At 43.8% G+C, this 20,263-nt stretch overlaps 1 protein-coding gene across 4 annotated transcripts in view; it reads left to right on the top strand.

Moving 5' to 3' along the window:
• NUP153 (nucleoporin 153) overlaps nucleotides 1-19,991 on the top strand; it is a 109,952-nt gene extending 89,961 nt beyond the window's left edge. For 2 of the 4 annotated variants that reach the window (XM_056521236.1, XM_056521235.1), the window contains 5 exons: nucleotides 398-1,147; nucleotides 2,665-3,375; nucleotides 4,075-4,335; nucleotides 14,828-14,990; nucleotides 18,280-19,990. In XM_056521236.1, the coding sequence (XP_056377211.1) occupies nucleotides 398-1,147; nucleotides 2,665-3,375; nucleotides 4,075-4,335; nucleotides 14,828-14,990; nucleotides 18,280-18,352 (1,958 nt within the window). In that variant the 3' untranslated portion in view covers nucleotides 18,353-19,990. Of the gene's footprint in view, nucleotides 1-397; nucleotides 1,148-2,664; nucleotides 3,376-4,074; nucleotides 4,336-14,827; nucleotides 14,991-18,279 lie in introns of all 4 variants that reach the window. The other 2 variants (XM_056521237.1, XM_056521234.1) reach the window with 2 other exon arrangements.
• The last annotated feature ends 272 nt before the right edge of the window (nucleotides 19,992-20,263 follow it).

The following is a 20,263-nucleotide window of genomic DNA, read 5'->3' as shown; positions in this document are numbered from 1 at the left end:
TATTTTTCCGTATATGGGGATGTGTGAGGGTTAATGCAGGGCATCACTACGACATGGGTCCCGGCCATTGATAGCCGCTGGGATTGACCCACTATAACACGGGGTCAGCTTGTGACCCCGCTTCATCACGGGGGAAGTGGGTGCAAGGTGTACAGGTATGCCCTGCGACCTGAAGAGGTTAAACCAAGGTGTTTTTTTTTTTTTTTTTTTTTATCAGTGAAGTATGCCACTACTGTTTACATATTCTAGCTCATGCTGACCAGATACTTATATTCTATAGACAGGTTGAGTTATCACCTCTGAGGACTGTGTTTTAATAGAATAGTTTGTGCTGTTTTAATGTTTTTATTTTTTTATTGGATTAAGTTGATTAGTCCTTTTTTGCTCTTGTTTTTAGGATTTGGTACATTGTCTGGCTCCAGTAACTCCACACTTCCAACTATTAAATTTGGATTACCATCCTCCAGCAACTCAGGGGAGCTTAAGTCCAGTGCCTCCACGGACTCATTAACTTCTGTGTCAGGTGGATTTTCTTTCCCAAAATTTTCTGGAGAGATTAAGATTGGTATAAATTCTTCTCCTTCAAAGTCAACAGATGAGAAGAAAGATACAGGCTTTAAGTTTAGGACACCTAGTTCTACCAACAGTACATCAAATGTATTTGGCTTTGGCAAACCTGCTGAAAAAGACACTACTGCTAAACCATTGACAGGTGACAATCCATTTGGATCTGTGTCTAGTACATTGGCTTCTAGCCTTAAACCAGAGACAGCAGAACATCCTAGTTCTAATGAGAAATCTAATTTGACAGTGTCATTTGGCTTCAAGGAGCCTGAAGAGAAAAAGAGTGAAACTCCTGTGGCAAGTGGCTTTACATTTGGCAAAGTAGAACAAAAAGAGACATCTCCCTTTGTTTTTGGGAAAAAGGATGAGAAATCTGAGACTAGCACAACATCATCACTTTTTGCATCTAAGAACGAAGGTGAACAGGCAAAGCCGTTTTTATTTGGCAAGCCAGAAGCAACCAAAACTGATGCTCCGGCATCTGTCTCTTTTTCTTTTGGTGTTTCTAATGCTACAGAGAAGAAAGATGTAGATCAGGCCACAAAACCAGTTTTTTCTTTTGGCCTTTCTGCACCAGCCACAGGTAACAACTGATTTCTTCACATAAAAACTGGAATAACTTTTACCTGTAACTTGTGTTGTGTTAAATACATTTGAAATCTTCCAGTGTAAGCAAAGTCACTTTCAAAAGAAAATGTATTTTATTGAACACAAAAATATAGGGAGAATTCAAAAGAAAACATTTTTGGAAGGGCAGTGTGTGAAAAAAAAAATAGTACAAACAATATTGATGGAAGCATTACAAGATCAGTCAGCTACATGTAGGAGGTAGCTCCCTGTGGAGAGAAGCAGTCGAGAAATGTGCAGTAGCATAGAGTAGAATGTGCATAGGCAATCAAGGGAGTCCTCAAGAGATGGTCGTCCAGCACTGCAGAAGTATAGTTTAGCCAAGCAGAGAAACAAGTCCATAACATTTTAATACACAATAGGGGGGATGACGCAGCAGCAAACAATGGTCGACCAAGCACTCCGACATTATGGGGAGATTATGTAAAACCTGTGTAGAGAGTGGTGAAGTTGCCCATAGCAAACAACCAGATTGTGTCCTTAAAGGACCTTAAAAATAAAAGCAATCTGCTCGCATGGTGTAGTGCTGTGTAATCGGATGAAGAAACAAACACTATCCAAGGCCTCCTAATCTGGGTTTATGCAACAATTTCCTTTTATCATTTGTAGACTTCCATAAATCTAGGCATTTTGGATCTTTGTCTGTTTTTTGAGACCAGTATATGGAGGGTTTGATTCACAATATTACTTAAATATATCACTTACGGAGATGATCCAGAAAGTACCCTAAATTTACCATAAACTAATCTCTTATTAGTCTTAATTAAATGTACACAAAATCATGAAGGTTAAAATCCCAGTACTCTACACAGTCAGATTTCAACTTTGTTATAAGTGGTTAGCATATGGCTTTTCTGCCTTTCTTGTACTTGGATGCTACTGCCTATGCTGCGGCGGCAGTTTAATCGGCCTGGGGAGGTAAGTACTTTGCTAAAAAAAAACAATCACCGCACAGCTATGCATTCCGTGCGGTGTTCGCAGAAAGAATGGATGGGTTCATTCTTTCTGCGAACACTGAAATTGGAATTTCTGTGCTAGAAACTGGCACGGAAATTCTGCCATGTGCACAGTGCAGCAGAATCCCGTTGAATTCAATGGGACTCTGCTCTAGTAGATTCTCTGTGCTGAATTCCGCATTGGAAATTCTGACATGTGAACATGGCCTTAGGGGTTTTTGTGCCATGAGCGGTAGCTTTTAACAGAGGGCCTATCATAAGCTATCAGTGAATGGTTTACATAGTTTAATGTAATGCTATTGTATTACATTGATCCATGGTTATCGACACTTGATTGCTAAGGGCTGCCTAAGGCAGCCTTTAAAAATCACTGATCCATGGAAGCCTGATGGGCTTCCATAGCAACCCATCAATATAAAGATATAATTCTCTTTAGAGCTTAGGAGATATTAATGCAATTCAGAACCACAGTGTGATTAGAATTGAGCTAAGGATTGTCTTTTTCATTTTGTAACAGGAGCTGCCAAGCCATTTGGATTTGGATTTCAGAGTAATGGATCCTCTACAGCCCCCCAGCCAAGCATTATTGGAAGTTCAGCCAGTGCATTTGGCAGTGTTCAGCAGCCCAGCACCCAGACAAGCACTAGTGGTATATTTGGAAGTGCTGTGCAGGCTAACAGTACATCTGGTTCCAGTGGCTTTGGCTCCACAGCCCCAGCTCCTGCACCCTCAAGCACTGGGTTTAACGCATCTGCATCCTTACCTGCTCCTTCTGGTTCCAGCAGTTTGTTAGGTGGTGTAACAGCTTTGAACTCGCAGGGAAATTCCAGCGCGATATTTGGAAGTGCAGTTCCTTCCATCGCTGCCTCTAGCTCCAGCAGTGTGTTTGGCAGTGCAGCCCCTGTAAATACAACTAGTGCTTGCAGTGTCTTTGGAGCTGGAGCTTCCACAAACACATCAACAAGTTCCAGCAGTTTGTTTGGCAACTCTGGTGCATCCACCAATTCAACAGCCCCCTTTGTTTTTGGACAGCCTGCCACCACAGCGAGCACCGCTATGTTTGGCAATCCAAATGAGTCCAAGTCTACTTTTGCTTTCTCTGGCCAGGAAAGTCAGCCAGCAGTGACCTCCACAACCACTGCAACCCCGTTTGTCTTTGGAGCAAGTACAACAACACCCGCAGCTCCAGGCTTTAGCTTCTCGGGAGCAAATGCGTCAAATGTAACAGGTAAAGCCACTTTTACTGTGTATTGACACCTGAACCATCCGGAACGCGGGGTCTATCACAGTTTCCTTTTCTTAGCAACACTGTCTAATACAGTGTTTCCCAACCAGGGGCCTCCAGGTGTTGCAAAACTAGAACTCCCAGAATACCCGGACAGCCATTGGCTGTCCGAGCATGCTGGGAGTTGTAGTTTAGCGACAGCTGGAGGCCCCTGGTTGGGAAAAACTGGTCTAATGCATGCATATTGAAAGTTTTTTTTTTTTTTTTTTTTTTTTTTTTTCTCCTGGTGATACCAAATAATTAGTTTGATTAGATAAATGCTATAATTTTCTTATTGTCTTTAAAGATGATCCTATGCTTTGTGGGGCAATATGTATGTCCTAGCAAGGAGAATACCATGTATTGAAAACAGCCCTACGGTGTGTAGCACTACATGTGCCAGTAACGGTCTCGCCCTAGCTTTAACAGCTGACCTCAAAATTTGAAAAACATAGCTGCTTTCTTCCAGACATTACCATTCCTGTCCTCAGGTTGTGTATGGTATCACTGGAGTTGTCAAAATGTTGCAAATGTTTGTCCTAAGCTCAAAACCTGTGTTAAATGCACCATTTCACTAGTTTAGTGTGAAAAATAAAGATTGTACAAGAGGTAATAAAAAAAGTCTGGTTGTTTTTACTACATCTCAGTATTTTTTTTTTCTAGGTACCAACTCCACTCCCTTTATCTTTGGTGCTGCATCTGCTCCTGCCCCTGCTGCTGCAAGCCCTGTGCCGACGTTTGGGAAGCCGGCCAGCCAGACAAATGCCCCCTCAGCATTTGGTTCATCAGCATCTGCTAGTTTGTTTCCCAGTACTTCTCAAAATGTCCCTGCTTTTGGATCGCTGACAAGCAGTGTGCAGACACCAGTGTTTGGGCAGCAAAGCTCTCAACCTGCTTTTGGATCCAGTGCAGCTCCTGCTAGTGGTAAGTGTCAGGCTCTTTCAGGGTCTATTTAACTTGGAACTTAGTGAAATTTTGCCACTATGAGCCTTTGATTGGTATGCCATAAATGTTTGACGGGTGGGTGCTCACTGTATCCCTCATAGAAAGTCCCAGTGGCCAGACCTTCTCTAATCCTATGCATGTGCTATAAACCTTTTGTGTAAACTGTGTAAGAACAGGTAGCTGCATGCATACAAGTCAGTTTAATGGTCTATTCACACGTACAGTATTCTGCGCAGATTTGATGCGCAGGATTTTATCCTGCAGATTTCAATGTAAACTGACTGAACCCAGCTTGAAATCCTGCGCATCAAATCTGCACAGAATTTTGTACATGTGAATAGACCCTAAGGGCTCCTACCTGCAGTTCTGGCATGACAGGTTGTAAGACTGTACAATTATCAGGCCTGTGTTGTACACAATGACGTAGGGACAGATGCACTGATTACATTTTTTATTTATCATTTTTTTTTTTTTTAGTTGCAGCACACTCATTGCCATGGGAAGTCCTTGTATTCAGGCTTCCTTAGCCTCCAGCTTCTGATTGACAGCTTCTCTCTTACTGTGTATGAGGAGAAAGCGGTCAGTGCAGTTCATGAATACTAAGCGAATAAAGTAGAAAGAAAGCAGCAAACCCTAATCTTCCCTGTGTATTCCTAATTATGACAAAATAGGGTTTAAAAACAGACACAACAGCCATTTTGTGTCAGCACTTGATCAGACCTCAGTGCACATCATCATGTTACCATCATGTTCAACACATCCCATTTTGACCTTAAGAACACAGCCATTTTTTGCAAATCTCACCTGAAAGGCTTTTACTTTTCAATCGTGTTCAAAGTTTATTTTATTTTTTTGTGACATATTCTACTTTAAGTTGGTGGTAAATTTTCGTCAATACTTACTAGGGATGTAAGAAAAAATCGATTCTCGCGATAATCGCGATTTTTTCATTTGCCGATACTGAATCGATTCAAAATATTTTTGAATCTATTCTTTTAGGGATGTGGAATTTTTATCTCCTGACGCCCGGAACAGCATGTCCCAGGCATCAGGAGATAAAAGTTCCACATTTGTGGAAACGGGCAGGCCGGATCTGACACGGTGGTGCTCTGGGTGTATGGAGCGGGCTCCGACTCGTGCCCGCTCCGTACTATGCGACCCCCGGCTGATTTCAGTAGCCGGGGGCCGCCGCTAATAGCCAGCATGCGGCGATCGCCGCGGCTGGCTATTAAAGGAGTACTCCGGTGCACACTTTTCTCATGTTATCCCGTCCGGGCTGCAAAATAAAAGAAAACGCACTTTCTCTTACCTGCCAACAAGCCCCCGGAGCTCCGGTACAGGTGTTCGGTCCCCGGGCTGTATTCTTCTTACTACCTGTTAGCCCGGCACGTCACATGGAGCTTCAGCCTATCACTGGCCACAGCGATGTCCCGCCTCTGCTGGTGATAGGCTGAAGCTCCGTGTGACGTGCCAGGCTAACAGGAAGTAAGAAGAATACAGCCCGGGGACCGAACACCTGTACCGGAGCTCCGGGGGCTCGTTGGCAGGTAAGAGAGAGTGTGTTTTCTTTTATTTTGCTGCCCGGACGGGATAACATGAGAAAAGTGAGCACCGGAGTACTAGATCGCCGCTGTCAAAGCTGACAGCGGCGTCTATTGGGATCTATGAATGCTCCCAGGTGGGCGATGTATCGGGATATATCGCGATGTATCGTCACCTAGACGGTATCGCGATATATCGAATCGCCACACTGGTATCGCGATTCGAATCGAATCGCCAAATTCTTGGCGATTCACACCCCTAATACTTACATCATTTCTTGCTTTTTTTTTTTTAATTTTCAAACTCAACTGCTTGTAAGGAAAATGGTCATGCCAAATACATCATTTCTCGGTCAGTACCATTGGGCGACACGGAAACCGTGGGAATATGCTCTTGCCACTAGGAGTTGCTGACAATAGGCATACAAAGAAGAGTCGGCCCCTCCTGGCAAGAAATACCCTGCCTACTGACCCTGAGCTAATCAGTTTTGGCTTAGATTCAGTAGGAGGCAGACACAGATCTGGAGCTCTCGAGACCTGGTCTTCTTTTTTTATTTTATAGTTAGTGCCTGTTTTTAGGTTCTTTTCTCCTTTTTATTTTCTTGTTTTTAGGTGGGGGTTCAGGAGCATGGCGCTACCTGTTTCCCCATATGCGGCTAAGGGTCACGGGGCATAGAGTATGCACAGTTAGCCCCTTCACGCCAATGGTCAGTGCCTGGGGTTGCACCTTGGTTCCAGGTTCCCCTATCTTCCCTGCTCGTCCCGCTGTCTCATTCTGGCGTGATGCAGGTGACTATAGCTGGCTGAAGACTCCTTATGTAATTATGGCGGTGCAAGGGTGAGTATATCCCTTTCCTCTCCCTTTCCACTCACCCACCACCGTTCATTTTCTAGTATCCTTACTGGGGAGCCCACTTCTGCTGCTGGGCAATACTTTCTTTGCTCACACACCAGAGGTCACTGATTTACCTATCAGCTCGGTGTGCTCGCTTGGGGATCATATTTCACCAATGGGGTCTGTCCTGGGGCAGAGGCATCCTCTGGTACGGACTGCTAGCTCCTCCTTTCTTCTCTCCTGCTCCGTGGAAATATCATTGCAGCTGCTCCTGGTCTCCTCAGCTCTGGCATCAGGGCATCTACGGTCTGATCTCTGCTCCAGCCTGCTTCTCAGCTCCAGCGGTGGGACACAGATCTTTGGTGAGAGTGCTCCATTTTCTTTTTCGGACTATTTTCTAGCAACTATGTCCAACCCCAGACCCGAACCTCCTGGGGGACAGGCGACCGCGGCCCTAGTCACCTACTATGTTTGTGTGGGCTGCAAAACTACTTGTGTGGCCTGCAACTCCAAGCGCGCCATGCAATCTGTTTCGGTATCTCAAGATGTTTCCCTGAAATGCGTGGGGTCCGTCCCTCTCCCAGAGTGGTTTTCTTCCCTTACCCAGTCTATTTCCGAACTGGCTGGGGTCTCCGAATCAGTAGCTTCCGCCTTTTTTAGATGTCTTCCCAGGGAGTCTCGTTCCATATCTCCTGACCCTTTATTCCAATGTGTTCGCAAGCGCTCTAAGGTGACTCCCTCTGGCTCTTCTCCAGAGTCAGGTACTCGGGATAGACACACTTCCTGTAGGTCTCTCTCCTCTTCCCTAGCTTTCGGTTTGGGCTTCTCAACTATGCCAGGGCATCCTGTCGGGGGCTCCCCGGGAGGACTTGGCGGATATTGCCTGCCAGCTATCTCAGGCTGACTTTCTCTGCTTAGCAGTTTTGGAGTCCGCTCGTTGCACGGTTTTTGCTTCAGGTAATTTGGTTGCCATTCGCTGCTCCATGTAGCTGAAGGCGTGGGATGCAGATGCTGCTTTGAAGAAATCTCTCATAGAGTTACCCTTCTCCGGTTCCCGGCTCTTTGGGAAGCATCTAGATGAAATTATTTCCGAAGTTACAGGGGGTAAGAGTTCTTTGCTGCCGCAGAACAAGCTCCGCCGCTCCGATCCCCGTTGGAAGGTGACTTCCTTTCTGTCCTTTACATCGGGTCGCCCTCCCAAGCAGACACACTCCCAATCTCTGAAAACCCCTGCTCTAAAGGCACATCCTTCCTGCAAGACTGACAACCACTCTGGCGGTTTTACAGCCAAGTCTGGTATCCGTAAGCCTTCCTCTTCCTGAAGGGGCACCCCCACCCGCGTCGTCTTCTCGGGTGGGAGGTCGTCTTTCTCTTTTCCGGGATGTTTGGTTGGCTCAAGTTCAGGACTTTTGGGTACAGAAAGTCATTTCAGATGGTTATAAGATAGAATTCGCTTTCATCCCCAGGGATTGTTTCTTCCAATCCCGTCGTCCTCGATCCCCCTTCTTTAGCAGCGGCTTTTCAGGGCACTTTAAGTACACTCCCCTCAGGGAGTGATAGTGCCAGTCCCACCAGGGGAGGGTTTTTCAGGGTTCAGCTCTAACTTCTTCATCGTTCCCAAGGAGGAGGGCTCTGTCTGTCCCCTTTCGGACCTCAAGTTACTCAACCGCCATTTGCAGCTCAGTCTCTTTCGCATGGAGTTCCTTTGCTCTGTAGTGGCTTCCATGGACCAGGGGGAGTTTCTGTCATCTGTGGACATCCGGGACGCTTTTCTCCACATCCCTATTTTCCCTGCCAATCAGTGTTTCCTCCGCTTCGCTGTCCCTGTGAGCCATTTCAAATTTGTGGCTGTCAGGAAAACTCTTCTCCAAAGATCAGTCAACTCCTGATATCGTCAAGGTAATAGGTTTATTACATACATCGATGTATGGGCGATCCTTACATGGAGAAAGTAAAGAATCCCCCGAGCTAAAGCATTCAACAGCTTTTATCAAGGCAAGTAAGCAGTTACATCATAACTGATAAGTTGGTAATGCTGTCAGCTCATTGGTCAAGAACTTTGTCTGCTCAGCAAACCAGTACATTCCAGCTTCAGTACCTTCAAGGTCACTAGCTAGTTTAGATTTTAACAGGGCGCGTTACAAGTAGCAAGCGCCATTTTGTGATTTATTACTACGCAGTGAGAAAATAGATACTTAAAGCTAATAAAAGTAGATACATCTCATTATTCTACTACCTAGAGGTCAGTTGCATAGTTTCAAGCCTCACTGGGCGCTAGCCAGAACTAAGATGAAAGTTAACTGAAGCTAGTGTGGCGGTGATTGCCATTCTTTGGAGACGGGGATCTCGGTTCTTCCCTACCTGGATGACCTTTTGATCAAAGCCCGGTCCCAAAATCTGGAGAGCCTTCATCTCATGTTACAGACTGTGTCTGCCTTTGGTTGGGTGATCAACAGAGAAGTCTCACCTGTCCCCCTCCCAGTTTCTGATATTTCTGGGTCTCCTTTTCGACACGGCAGCCGCCCGTGTTGGTCTCCTGTTGGACAAACTATGCTCCTTGCAACAAGGCGTCTGTCACCTATGGCGCCCCTCTCTGATTCCAATTTGTTTCTGCATGGAGGTACTGGGCCGGATGGTGGCCCAGTTTCTTTATCGCCCTCTCCAGCTGGCCATATTGGCCAAGTGGGACAAGTCACAGTTATCTCTGGATCGACTGATTATTTTGCTCCCTGCTGTTAAGCGGTCTCTTCTGTGGTGGCTCCGTTCTCCCCTCCTTCTCCAGGGGCAGGACCCCTCCACTGGCAGGTCGTCACGACAGATACAAGTCTGGGGGCTGTGTCCGGATTGGACAGTCCAGGGCCGCTGGTCTTCTCTGGAGGCTTGCCTTCACATCAATCTTCTAGCGCTCTGGGCCATCTTTCTTTGCCTCCTCCACTGGGAGATCCTCCTTCCGGATCGGTCGGTCCATGTTCAGTCGGACAATGCCACGACTGTGGCATACATCGATCGCCAGGGCGGCACGCACAGTCACTCAGCGATGGAGGAGGTCTCCAAGATTCTGATCTGGGCCGAGAATAGAGTTCCCGCTCTCTCCGCAATCCACATCCAGGGTGTGGAGAATTGGGAAGTGGACTTTCGCAGCCGCTCTTCGGCGGATCCGGGGGAGTGGTCTCTCCATCCGGATGTGTTTGCACAGATCTCCGATCTCTGGGGGCCCCCGGATATGGATCTCTTTGCGTCTCACCACAACAGGCGGGTTCCCCACTTTGTTGCAAAGTCGCGAGACCCTCTGGCAGTGGATGCTGTTATCATTCCGTGGTCGTCCAACAGTCTCCCTTACCTCTTTCCACCTCTCCTGCCCATGGTTCTGTGGAAACTCAAGGCGGAGGGCATTCCCTCCATTCTGGTGGCTCCAGACTGGCCCAGGTGTGTGGTACACAAACGTAATTCGGCTGGTCGTCGACGTACTGCTGTCTTCCACTTCGTCCCGATCTCCTCTTCCAGGGTCCTCTCTGCCACCCCAGTTTACTGTCACTGCATTTGAAACCGCGGTTTTGAGAGGTCGGGGGTTTTCGTTGGTTTCAACTGCAGTTAGCTTCCAATTCTCATGTCCATACCTTACTGCAGGGCGTGGCCCATAAGGTGCCACCTTTCAGGTCTCCCACTCCTTCTTGGGACCTCAACCTGGTACTTGGTGTTTTGAGGGAGGCTCCATTTGAACCTCTTTGGGACACTTCTCTTTGCTTCCTTTTGTGGAAGGTCTCCTTTCTCATCGCAATCACTTCCATTAGGAGGGTCTCTGAGTTGGTGTCTCATTCCTGTTGCTCCCCTCTCTTGGTCCTTCATCAGGACAAGGTGGTTTTTTTGCCACCTCCCTCCTTCTTTCCCAAGGTGGTTTCCCCCTTTCACGTGAACGAAAAGATTGTTCTTTCTTCCTTTTTGTCCGGCTCCTTCCAGTGCTAGGGAGCGTTCCCTACATAGTCTGGACGTTGTTTGAGCTGTCCGGATATATCTTTCGGTCACCTCCTCTTTTCGGCAGTATGACTCCTTCGTAATTCCAGGGGGTAGTTGCAAGAGTCTTCTGGCTTCCAAGGTGACCATTTTGCGGTGGATCTGTTCTGCCATATTGGAAAGGTCCCACCCTTTCGGGTGATTGTGCATTCCACGCGTTCCGTTGGGACTTCTTTTGCTCTCCGCAAGTCTGTAAGACGGCCACCTGGTTGTCCTTGCACACTTTCACTAAATTTTAAAATTTAGTGCACACTTTCGCGTCAGCTGATGCAGATCGCAAAGTGTTGTAGGTGGCAGTGGCTCAGTCCTCTGCCTAATTCTGTTTGGTATTTCTTCCCCACCATGGGGACTGCTTTGGTACGTCCCACAGTTTGTGTCCCCCAATGGTACCAACCGAGAAGTGTTGTTTTTTTTTTTTTTTTTTTTTTTTTCTTACCATAAAATCTCTTTCTCGGAGGATCCATTGGGAGACACACCACCCACCCATTGTTGTGACTAAGGTTTGGTTGGTTTCATCTGAGGGTTTTTCAGTTCCTTTTTATCTACCCTCGGACACCTGCTGGTTTCTTTCTCTATTGGTTCCCTCCTACAGCTTTGGGACTAAACTGATTAGCTAAGGGTCAGTAGGCAGGGTATATCATGCCAGGAGGGGCCAACTTTTCTTTGTATGCCTAGTGTCAGCGCCTCCTAGTGGCAAGAGCCACGGTTTCTGTGTCCCCAATGGATCCTCCGAGACAGATTTTATGGTAAGCATAAAAAAAATCTACTTATATTGACTCGCATACACAATGGGGGATATTTATCAAAGTTGTCTATGTCCCGCATCAACATAGACCAAACTAGAGAGGGTTAGTCTGGTCTATTGTGCACCTAATTTATCAAATGGCGCACAGCTCTTGATAAATTCTGTGCACAGACTGCATGTTCTATGCTTTAGTCTATATTTAAACCTGCTCCAACATGGTCTGACATTTCGGCGTACTTTCAGCCTATGCGACTTGTCGCACAAAAGTCGCTTTTGATAAATTCAGCACCAATGCATTTTTCAATGCATTTCAGTCTAAAATAGACTTGCATGCATCATGTTCTAAAAATCCTCTAGAGCAAAAGTCGCAGAAAAGTCGCACATATTTAGACTGTGACTTTCTGTGCGACAAATTTAGACAAGAAAATCCAGTCTAAATCCTTTGATAAATCTCCCCCAATATGTCTACTTTATGTTTGCATCATAAAGCTCAGAAACCGGAAGCTTCCAGGACTGGATACCTGACTTAACGGCACGCCCCCCTCATGACGTCCCATCACGCCCCTCCATTCATGTCTATGGGAGGGGCGTAATGACCTAAATGAGTGATTTGCATAGGGGTGGACCCGGATTTAAGCATGTCCCTTGCATCCTCCACCAAAAATACCCTACGGCAGTGTTTCCCAAACAGGGTCCCTCCAGCTGTTGCAAAACTCCCAGCTTGCCTGGGCAGTCAATGGTCGTCCGGCAATGCTGGGAGTTGTTCTTTTGCAACAGCTGGAGGCACCCTGTTTAGGAAACACTGTCTTACGATTCCCTTAACGACCGCAAGCGTAATGACTGCTGCCATGCCCCCTCCCATAGACTTGTATTGCGGGAGCAGGCCGCGATGTCATGAGGGGGCGGAGCTGTGACATCACTATGCTCCGGCCCCTGCATCGCCTGTCATTATGCACAGAGCGAGTTTGCTCTGTGCATTGATGGCAGCGGGTTGCTGCAGCCGAGATGCTGGGAGTCCCCAGCGGCACGACCCCCGCTTTCAGACATCTTATCCCCTATCCTTTAGACGTCTAGTGGCGGAGTACCCCTTTAAGGGTGCATTCACACTACGTAATTCCCGCGGAATTATGCACGGTGATCTTTAACACCAGTGGGAATGGGTCTTCTGCAAGCACTGCATAGCCGTCAATGGTGATGGTGCAGTGCCGCAGGGTTCCACCAGACTAGAGCTCCACTTGCTGAATTCCGCAACCTTTCTACTTAATTCACATTGGACTGCCTTGTTACTACTTAAAGGGGTACTCCGCCCCTAGACATCTTATACCCGCAGCTGGGACCCCCACCATCTCTGTGCAGCACCAGGCGTTTGTTTAGAACGCTGGGTGCGGGTTGCGGGGGTTGTCACGGCCACGCCCCTAGTGATGTCACACCACTCCCCCTCAATACAAGTTTATGGGAGGGGAGTGGCTATTGCCATGCCCTCCCATAGACATGCATTAACCCCTTAAGGACTCAGCCCATTTGGGCCTTAAGGACTCAGACAATTTTAATTTTTACGTTTTCATTTTTTACTCCTCGCCTTCTAAAAATCATAACTCTTTTATATTTTAATCCACAGACTAGTATGAGGGCTTGTTTTTTGCGCAACCAGTTGTCCTTTGTAATGACATCACTCATTATATCATAAAATGTATGGCGCAACCAAAAAACACATTTTGTGGGGAAATTAAAAAGAAAAACGCAATTTTGCTAATTTTGGAAGGTTTCGTTTTCACGCCGTACAATTTACGGTAAAAATGACGTGTGTTCTTTATTCTGAGGGTCAATACGATTAAAATGATACCCATTATTATATACTTTTATATTATTGTTGCGCTTAAAAAAAATCAAACTTTTTAACCAAATTAGTACGTTTATAATCCTTTTATTTTGATGACCTCTAACTTTTTTTATTTTTCCGTATAAGCGGCGGTATGAGGGCTTATTTTTTGCTCCATGATCTGTACTTTTATTTTTTTTATACCATATTTGCATATAAAAAACTTTTAATACATTTTTTTATAATAAAATTTATTAAAAAAGTAGCAATTTTTACTTTTTTTTTTTTACGTTCACCGTACGGGATCATTAACATTTTATTTTAATAGTTCGGACATTTACGCATGCGGCGATACCAAATGTCTATTAAATTTATTTTTTACGCTTTTTGGGGGTAAAATAGGAAAAAACGGACGTTTTACTTTTTTATTGGAAGGGGATTTTTCACTTTTTACTTTTACATTTTTTCACACTTTTCATAGCAATACCATGATTGCTAATACTGATCTGTTCTATCGGTCATCTTCCGCTCTGGTCTGCTCGATCTCGGACCAGAGCAGAAGACGACGGGAGCCGGAAGGAGGAAGGTGAGGGGACCTCCGTGCGGCGTTCTGAATCATTCCGATCATTCATTGAAATCGTGTACTGCCGCAGATGCCGGGATCTGTATTGATCCCGGCACCTGAGGGGTTAATGGCGGACGCCCGCGAGATCGCGGGCGTCGGCCATTGCCGGCGGGTCCCTGGCTGCGATCAGCAGTCGGGATCAGCCGCGCATGACACGGGCATTGCTCCGATGCCCGCGGTTATGCACAGGACGTAAATGTACGTCCTGGTGCGTTAAGTACCACCGCACCAGGACGTACATTTACGTCCTGCGTCCTTAAGGGGTTAAGGGGGCATGGCATAACATCATGAGGGGCTTGACGTCACCAGCCCCACCACCTGCTCCAATCATTCGAAAGAAAATGTTCCAAATGCTGGGGCAGCAGAGTACCCCTTTAATGAACGTGCACTGCAGAGATCTGCTAATGCTGACACTTGTGGTAACCTATGATAGTACCTACCTGTGCCAGAGTCTTTCTACCAAGTAATATAAAAGTCCTCTCATCTAGAATCTAAGTGGTCATGAATTCTTTGGACTTTTTTCACATTACAATATAAGCATCAAAGACCAGCATAAAGGTGGTGAGATTCCTTTTATCAGGGTTTACACCAGTATTCAGGTGGACATAGTTCATACATTTTTTTTTTTTTTTTAATGCAAAACGGACAGGAAATTTTCTATAACTTTCTCCAGAACTCTCCAGAAATCTACACAAGGCTCAGAGCTGCTGTAATGTGGTGGATCTTTTATTGTCCATGCACAAAAGAGTCTTATGCCTATTAATCTATTGCCTTGTGATGCACCAGATTTATTAATTCACCCCATTGTGTTGATGGTTTTTTTTTGAGACACTCTGGGTCTGATACTGAAATGAACAATGTACCCAGTTTGCTTTGATCCCTGTTTTTCTTTCAGGCGCTGGATTTCAGTTCGGTAGCTCAAACTTCAACTTTGCAAGTGGAAGTTCACCTGGAGTCTTCCAGTTTGGTGGGAATCCTGCCCCTGCCCCGGCCCCTGTCCCAGCACAGCCACCAAATGCTGCATTTGTCTTTAACCAGCCCCCTGCATTTAATATGGGGTAAGTATGTGTTGGATTTAGGCTTAACCCATTGAGAATATAAACAGTGTGGGGGAGATTTATCAAAACCTGTCCAGAGGAAAAGTTGCTGAGTTGCCCTTAACAACCAATCAGATCACTTTCATTTTTTAAAGGCCTTTTCAAAAATCATAAGTGATCTGATTGGTTGCTATGGGCAACTCAGCAACTTTTTCTCAGATACAGGGGGAGATTTATCAAAACCTGTCCAATCAGACTTTTACTTTTTAAATAAATTTATGTCTACTTATTGCTGTACAGATCAAACACCTTTATGGTTTTCATGGTACCCCTTTTAGTTTTTGTAATATCGGCTGCAGCTTTTTTGGTCTACTTGGTGTAATCAACTTTTTAGTTGATTTGTCACCTATTGTACAGGGTGAGCCATTTATATGGTTACACCTTAATAAAATGGGAATGGTTGATGATATTAACTTCCTATTTGTAGTATATGTGGGGGGGGGGGGAAACTTTTCAAGATGTGTGGTGACCATGGCGGCCGTTTTGAATCCAACTTTTGTTTTTTCAATAGAAAGAGGGTCATGTGACACCTCAACCATATTGGGAATTTCACAAGAAAAACAATGATGTGCTTGGTTTTCACGTAACTTTATTCTTTCATGAGTTATTTACAAGTTTCTGACCACTTATAAAATGTGTTCAATGTGCTGCCCATTGTGTTGGATTGTCAATGCAACCCTCTTCTCCCACTCTTCACACACTGATAACACCGCAGGAGAAATGCTAGCACAGGCTCCCAGTATCCATAGTTTAAGGTGCTGCACATCTCATATCTTCACAGCATAGACAATTGCCTTCAGATGAACCCAAAGATAAAAGTCTAAGGGGGTCAGATCGGGAGACCTTGGGGGCCATTCAACTGGCCCATGACGACCAATCAACTTTCCAGGAAACTGTTCATCTAGGAATGCTCGGACCCATAATGTGGTGGTGCACAATCTTGCTGGAAAAACTCAGGGAACGTGCCAGCTTCAGTGCATGAAGAGGGAAACACATCATCAATGGAAACCACAAGGCCACTGGATATGAGAAATTGCTACATGATGAAGAATGGCCCCACTATCTTTGTACCCCACATACCACATCATACCATCAATTTTTGTGTTCCAACAGTCTTGGAGGGATCTATCCAATATGGGTTAGTGTCAGACCAATAGCGGTGGTTTTGTTTGTTAACTTCACCATTCACATAAAAGTTTGCCTCATCACTGAACAAAATCTTCTGTGTAAACTGAGGGTCCTGTTCCAGTTTTTGTTTTGCCCATTCTGCAGCACCTGAAACTACAGATACTGGAAGCCTGTGCTAGCATTTCTCCTGCGGTGTTGCTATCAGTGTGTGAAGAGTTGGAGAAGAGGGTTGTATTGACAATCCAACACAATGGGCAGCACATTGAACACATTTTATAAGTGGTCTGAAACTTGTAATTAACTTATGAAAGAATAAAGTTACGTTAAAACCAAGCACATCATTGTTTTTCTTGTGAAATTCCCAATACGGTTGATGTGTCACATGACCCTCTTCCTATTGAAAAAAAAACAAAAGTTGGATTCAAAATGGTCACGACCCATCCCCCCTCACATATACTAATGTGCCACAAACCGGAAGTTAATATCACCAACCATTTTATTAAGGTGTATCCATATAAATGGCCCATCCTGTATAATAAAGGTGCCATGGTACTTAAATGACCTTATCTAAGCCATGGAAAGCAAGGCTTTGTATGTGGTGTAGGTTTGCTGGAAATATCTCATATACAATTGTGCCTTTTTTTTAATTCTTGATGTCTGTGTGGCCAACATTTATCATTTGTCTTTTTTAAAGGGGTACTCCGGTGGAAACTTTTTATTTTATTTATTTATTTTTTAAATGAACTGGTCCCAGAAAGTTGAACAGATTTGTAAAAAATCTTAATCCTTTCAGTATTTTTTAGCAGCTGTTTGCTACAGAGGAAAATCTTTTATTTATTTTTTTCCAAATCTTTATTTTCAAGACATTTTTCATAACAAACAATAAAATGTAAAGAGAGCCTCGCAGGGCTCTAACTCACATTGAGCTCCGTATTCCACAGAATGGGTAGTAAGCATTCAGCCTGGAATGAGACTGCATTAAAACTGGGTACACTCACTGGGCCGTTGCCGGCAGGCGGTCAAAAGGCATGAATACAGTCCTACATCACAAAAACTCAATACTGTACAGCCAGGTAATCCAGAAACAAGATCAGAAGAGAGGGAGAAGCAGCCAGGAAAATAGGGCAAAGGGGAAGAGAGATCAGACGAGTATAGAACGAAGAGAGAATAAACATGAAGAGAAAACGAACTAAGCGGGGGAAAGTAGGAGGGGGGGGTAGAGAGGTTGGAGAGGCAAGGTGGAAAAAGGGGGAGTCAGTGAGAGAGGTCAGAAGAAAGAAGAAACAGAGATGAACGGAGGGGGGGGGGGGGGGCAAGTGAGTATGAAAGGGGAGGGGAGGAGAGAGGGAAGGAGGAAGGGGGGGGGAGGGGAGTAGAGGAGATGAGAGGTCTCGTCTAAGGTAAAAAGCCAGAGAATGAAGGGGCAACTGTGAAAGGCGGAAATCAACAGACATCAGGAGAGCATGGGGAAGGAAGTGCAGGAGGAGGAGTCAGAGGGGAAGGAGACAAGGCAAGGGCATGGTTTCGGAGTTGTCGGAGTACCTTAACTAAGTTTGGCGACCAAACAGAAAATCTTTATTTTTTTTATTTTTTTGTGTTGCCCATAGTGCTCTGCTGACACCTGATGCTCTGGACAGTTCCTGACACGGGCAGAGGTGTCAGCAGAGAGCACTGTGGACAACACAAAAAAGAAATTCAAAAAGTAAAGAATTTCCTCGTAGCATACAGCTGCTAAAAGGTATTAAAAGGATTAAGGTTTTTTAATAGAAGTAATTTACAAATCTATTTAACTTTATGGCACCAGTTCATTTAAAAAAATACCCATTTAAACAGTTTTTTTGCATCTAGAAAAGGCTTTGCGCCTTATTTGCACCTTTTGGTTTACACGTTTCTGCTGATTTTGAGTTGCAATACACATGATGTAGACGGGTTTTTTGAACTGCTCCTGCCCAGACTTAACTTTTTGGTGTATATGAAGAGAGAAATTTCAGAAAATGTGACCTTGCACAAAATGTATCAAATGCTCTGCGACCATTTAATAAATTTGGTGTTCCTACACATTACCAGCACACAAAAAATGCTTCACTTACAATGGTAAATGCCTATATGCTTTCTTTTCCAGTGCAAGTGGACGAAATGCACCCCCCTCTACAATTTCTAATCGGAAAATAAAGACTGCAAGAAGGCGAAAATAAACAGCGATATGCTAACCCTTCCCTCTTTTTTTTTTTTTTTTTTTTCCATTTGGTTAGAAAAATAAAAAAAATAAAAAATGGTGTCCTGCATTGTGCAAATACTGGAGTGTACCTCATGCTGTGTTTAGTGGAAGTCAGATCTGCCCAAGGACTTTCTGATAGTCCCCAATTCATCCCTCCTTGTTGTTAAACGTGACAATGGGAAGATTTTTTTTATTTTTATTTTTTTTATATATAATTTACGTTAAAAAAAAAAAGTTTAAAATTCTAACAACTTTAGTACCATACTTGGCATGATCTGGCTATACAGGCAAATATAGCCTGCACAGCGAATGGCTTTTGTATAATACCTCTTTTCATCTGCACCACTATTTTACTGACGCTTTGAAATTGTAATTACAAGTTGAGGGATCTGTATAGTGTAGAGGAAGATGAATGATTTTTATGCCTCTTTGTGCTGGTGTATGTGTGAAGTTGAGTGTATTGTGCACCAAGACTTTTCTGATAGCTGAAGACTGACTAATGGATGGTCCTTTCTCGGAATTTGTTAGCTACGTAATTCTTCATCTGGTAAATACGCTTCCCCTTCCTTTGTTTTCTCTTTTCTTTCCTTATTCCTTTTTCTTTTTTTTCTTTTTTCTTTCCTTTTTTTTCTAGCCTTTCCTTTGTCCTTATTTTATGATATTCTTGTAAATATAATTTCTCTGCATATTTTTCAGCATAAACTATAAAAAAATCTGTGAACTTGAAATTTTAATTTTTTTGTGTTGCAGCAATTTTTTGTTTAGACTTGTTTCAGATTTTATTATGTAAATCTCATTATTCAAAGTTGCCTAATTCCATACAAATAGTCTTTAAAGAAAATTGGAAATTCTTTAAAGTATTAGGTTATTGGCTTTTCTGATCCATTTTTGTTTGGACCAAAAACCAGTATTGTACAAAGTATTAAGTATATATTTTTATATTTACAGAAATGGACTGTGGTGACTTTGGATAATAAGTAAGTTTAATATTAAAGCCATGTTTATTACAGTATAATTAACATGTTAAACCATGGGATAAACGCCATCAATAAAATGATAAAAATACAAATGGTTTTAACTCTACAATGTTTATGCTGTGACTCACATGATTTATTGTGTTTGAGAAGGTCATTGATCTGTACTGATTCTGTACAGTAAGATTGTTACTGGGACATGGGATGCCAGGATTCTTATAAGTGTTCTGTTCAGTTATTTGTGCACAAGATGTTAAACTTTTTTTTTTTTTTATTCAAACGAGTTTTATTGGTAGAAGTGAAAGCAAATGCACAACAAAGTAGAGCTCCATTGCAATGTAGGAGTAGATACATCACATATACTGTCCAATCAATTTAACGGAGGACCTTTGCTGGTAATTCAGATTAGAAAACTTCTCTTTACAGATTCTATTCTCATCCATGAGCTCATTCCTCCTGGCCTTTTAGTAACCATAACACTTTAGATTTTCTACCTACAAACCTATACGAGGGCTGGTTTTTTGGCACCACCATTTGTATTTGTAATGCCATCAATCGTTCCACCATAAAATCGATGGTGAAATGAAAAAAAAACAATAATTTGCCGAGAGAAATAATAATAAAAAGAAAACAATTAAGCAACTTTTGTCGGCTTCCATTTCTACGCAGTTAAATTCTCGTTAAACATGTCCTTATGATTACAATGCTACCCAATTTATATAGGTTTTGTTTACTACGTTAAAAAAAATACCTTTTTGTTCAAAAAGTATGCTTTAATATTTTTCTCTTCTGACCCCTATAACTTTTTTTTTTCCATATATAGGGCCATATGAGGGCTCATTTTTGTGCTATGATTTGTATTTTTTTTTATCTGTACCATTTTTATTTTGATGAGATTTGTGTACACCATTGAT

The sequence above is a fragment of the Hyla sarda genome, chromosome 5, assembly GCF_029499605.1.
Source record: "Hyla sarda isolate aHylSar1 chromosome 5, aHylSar1.hap1, whole genome shotgun sequence".
Classification (NCBI taxonomy): Eukaryota; Metazoa; Chordata; class Amphibia; order Anura; family Hylidae; genus Hyla; species Hyla sarda.
Note: the sequence above shows the minus strand (reverse complement) of the source record. Positions and strands in the feature narration are given on the sequence as shown.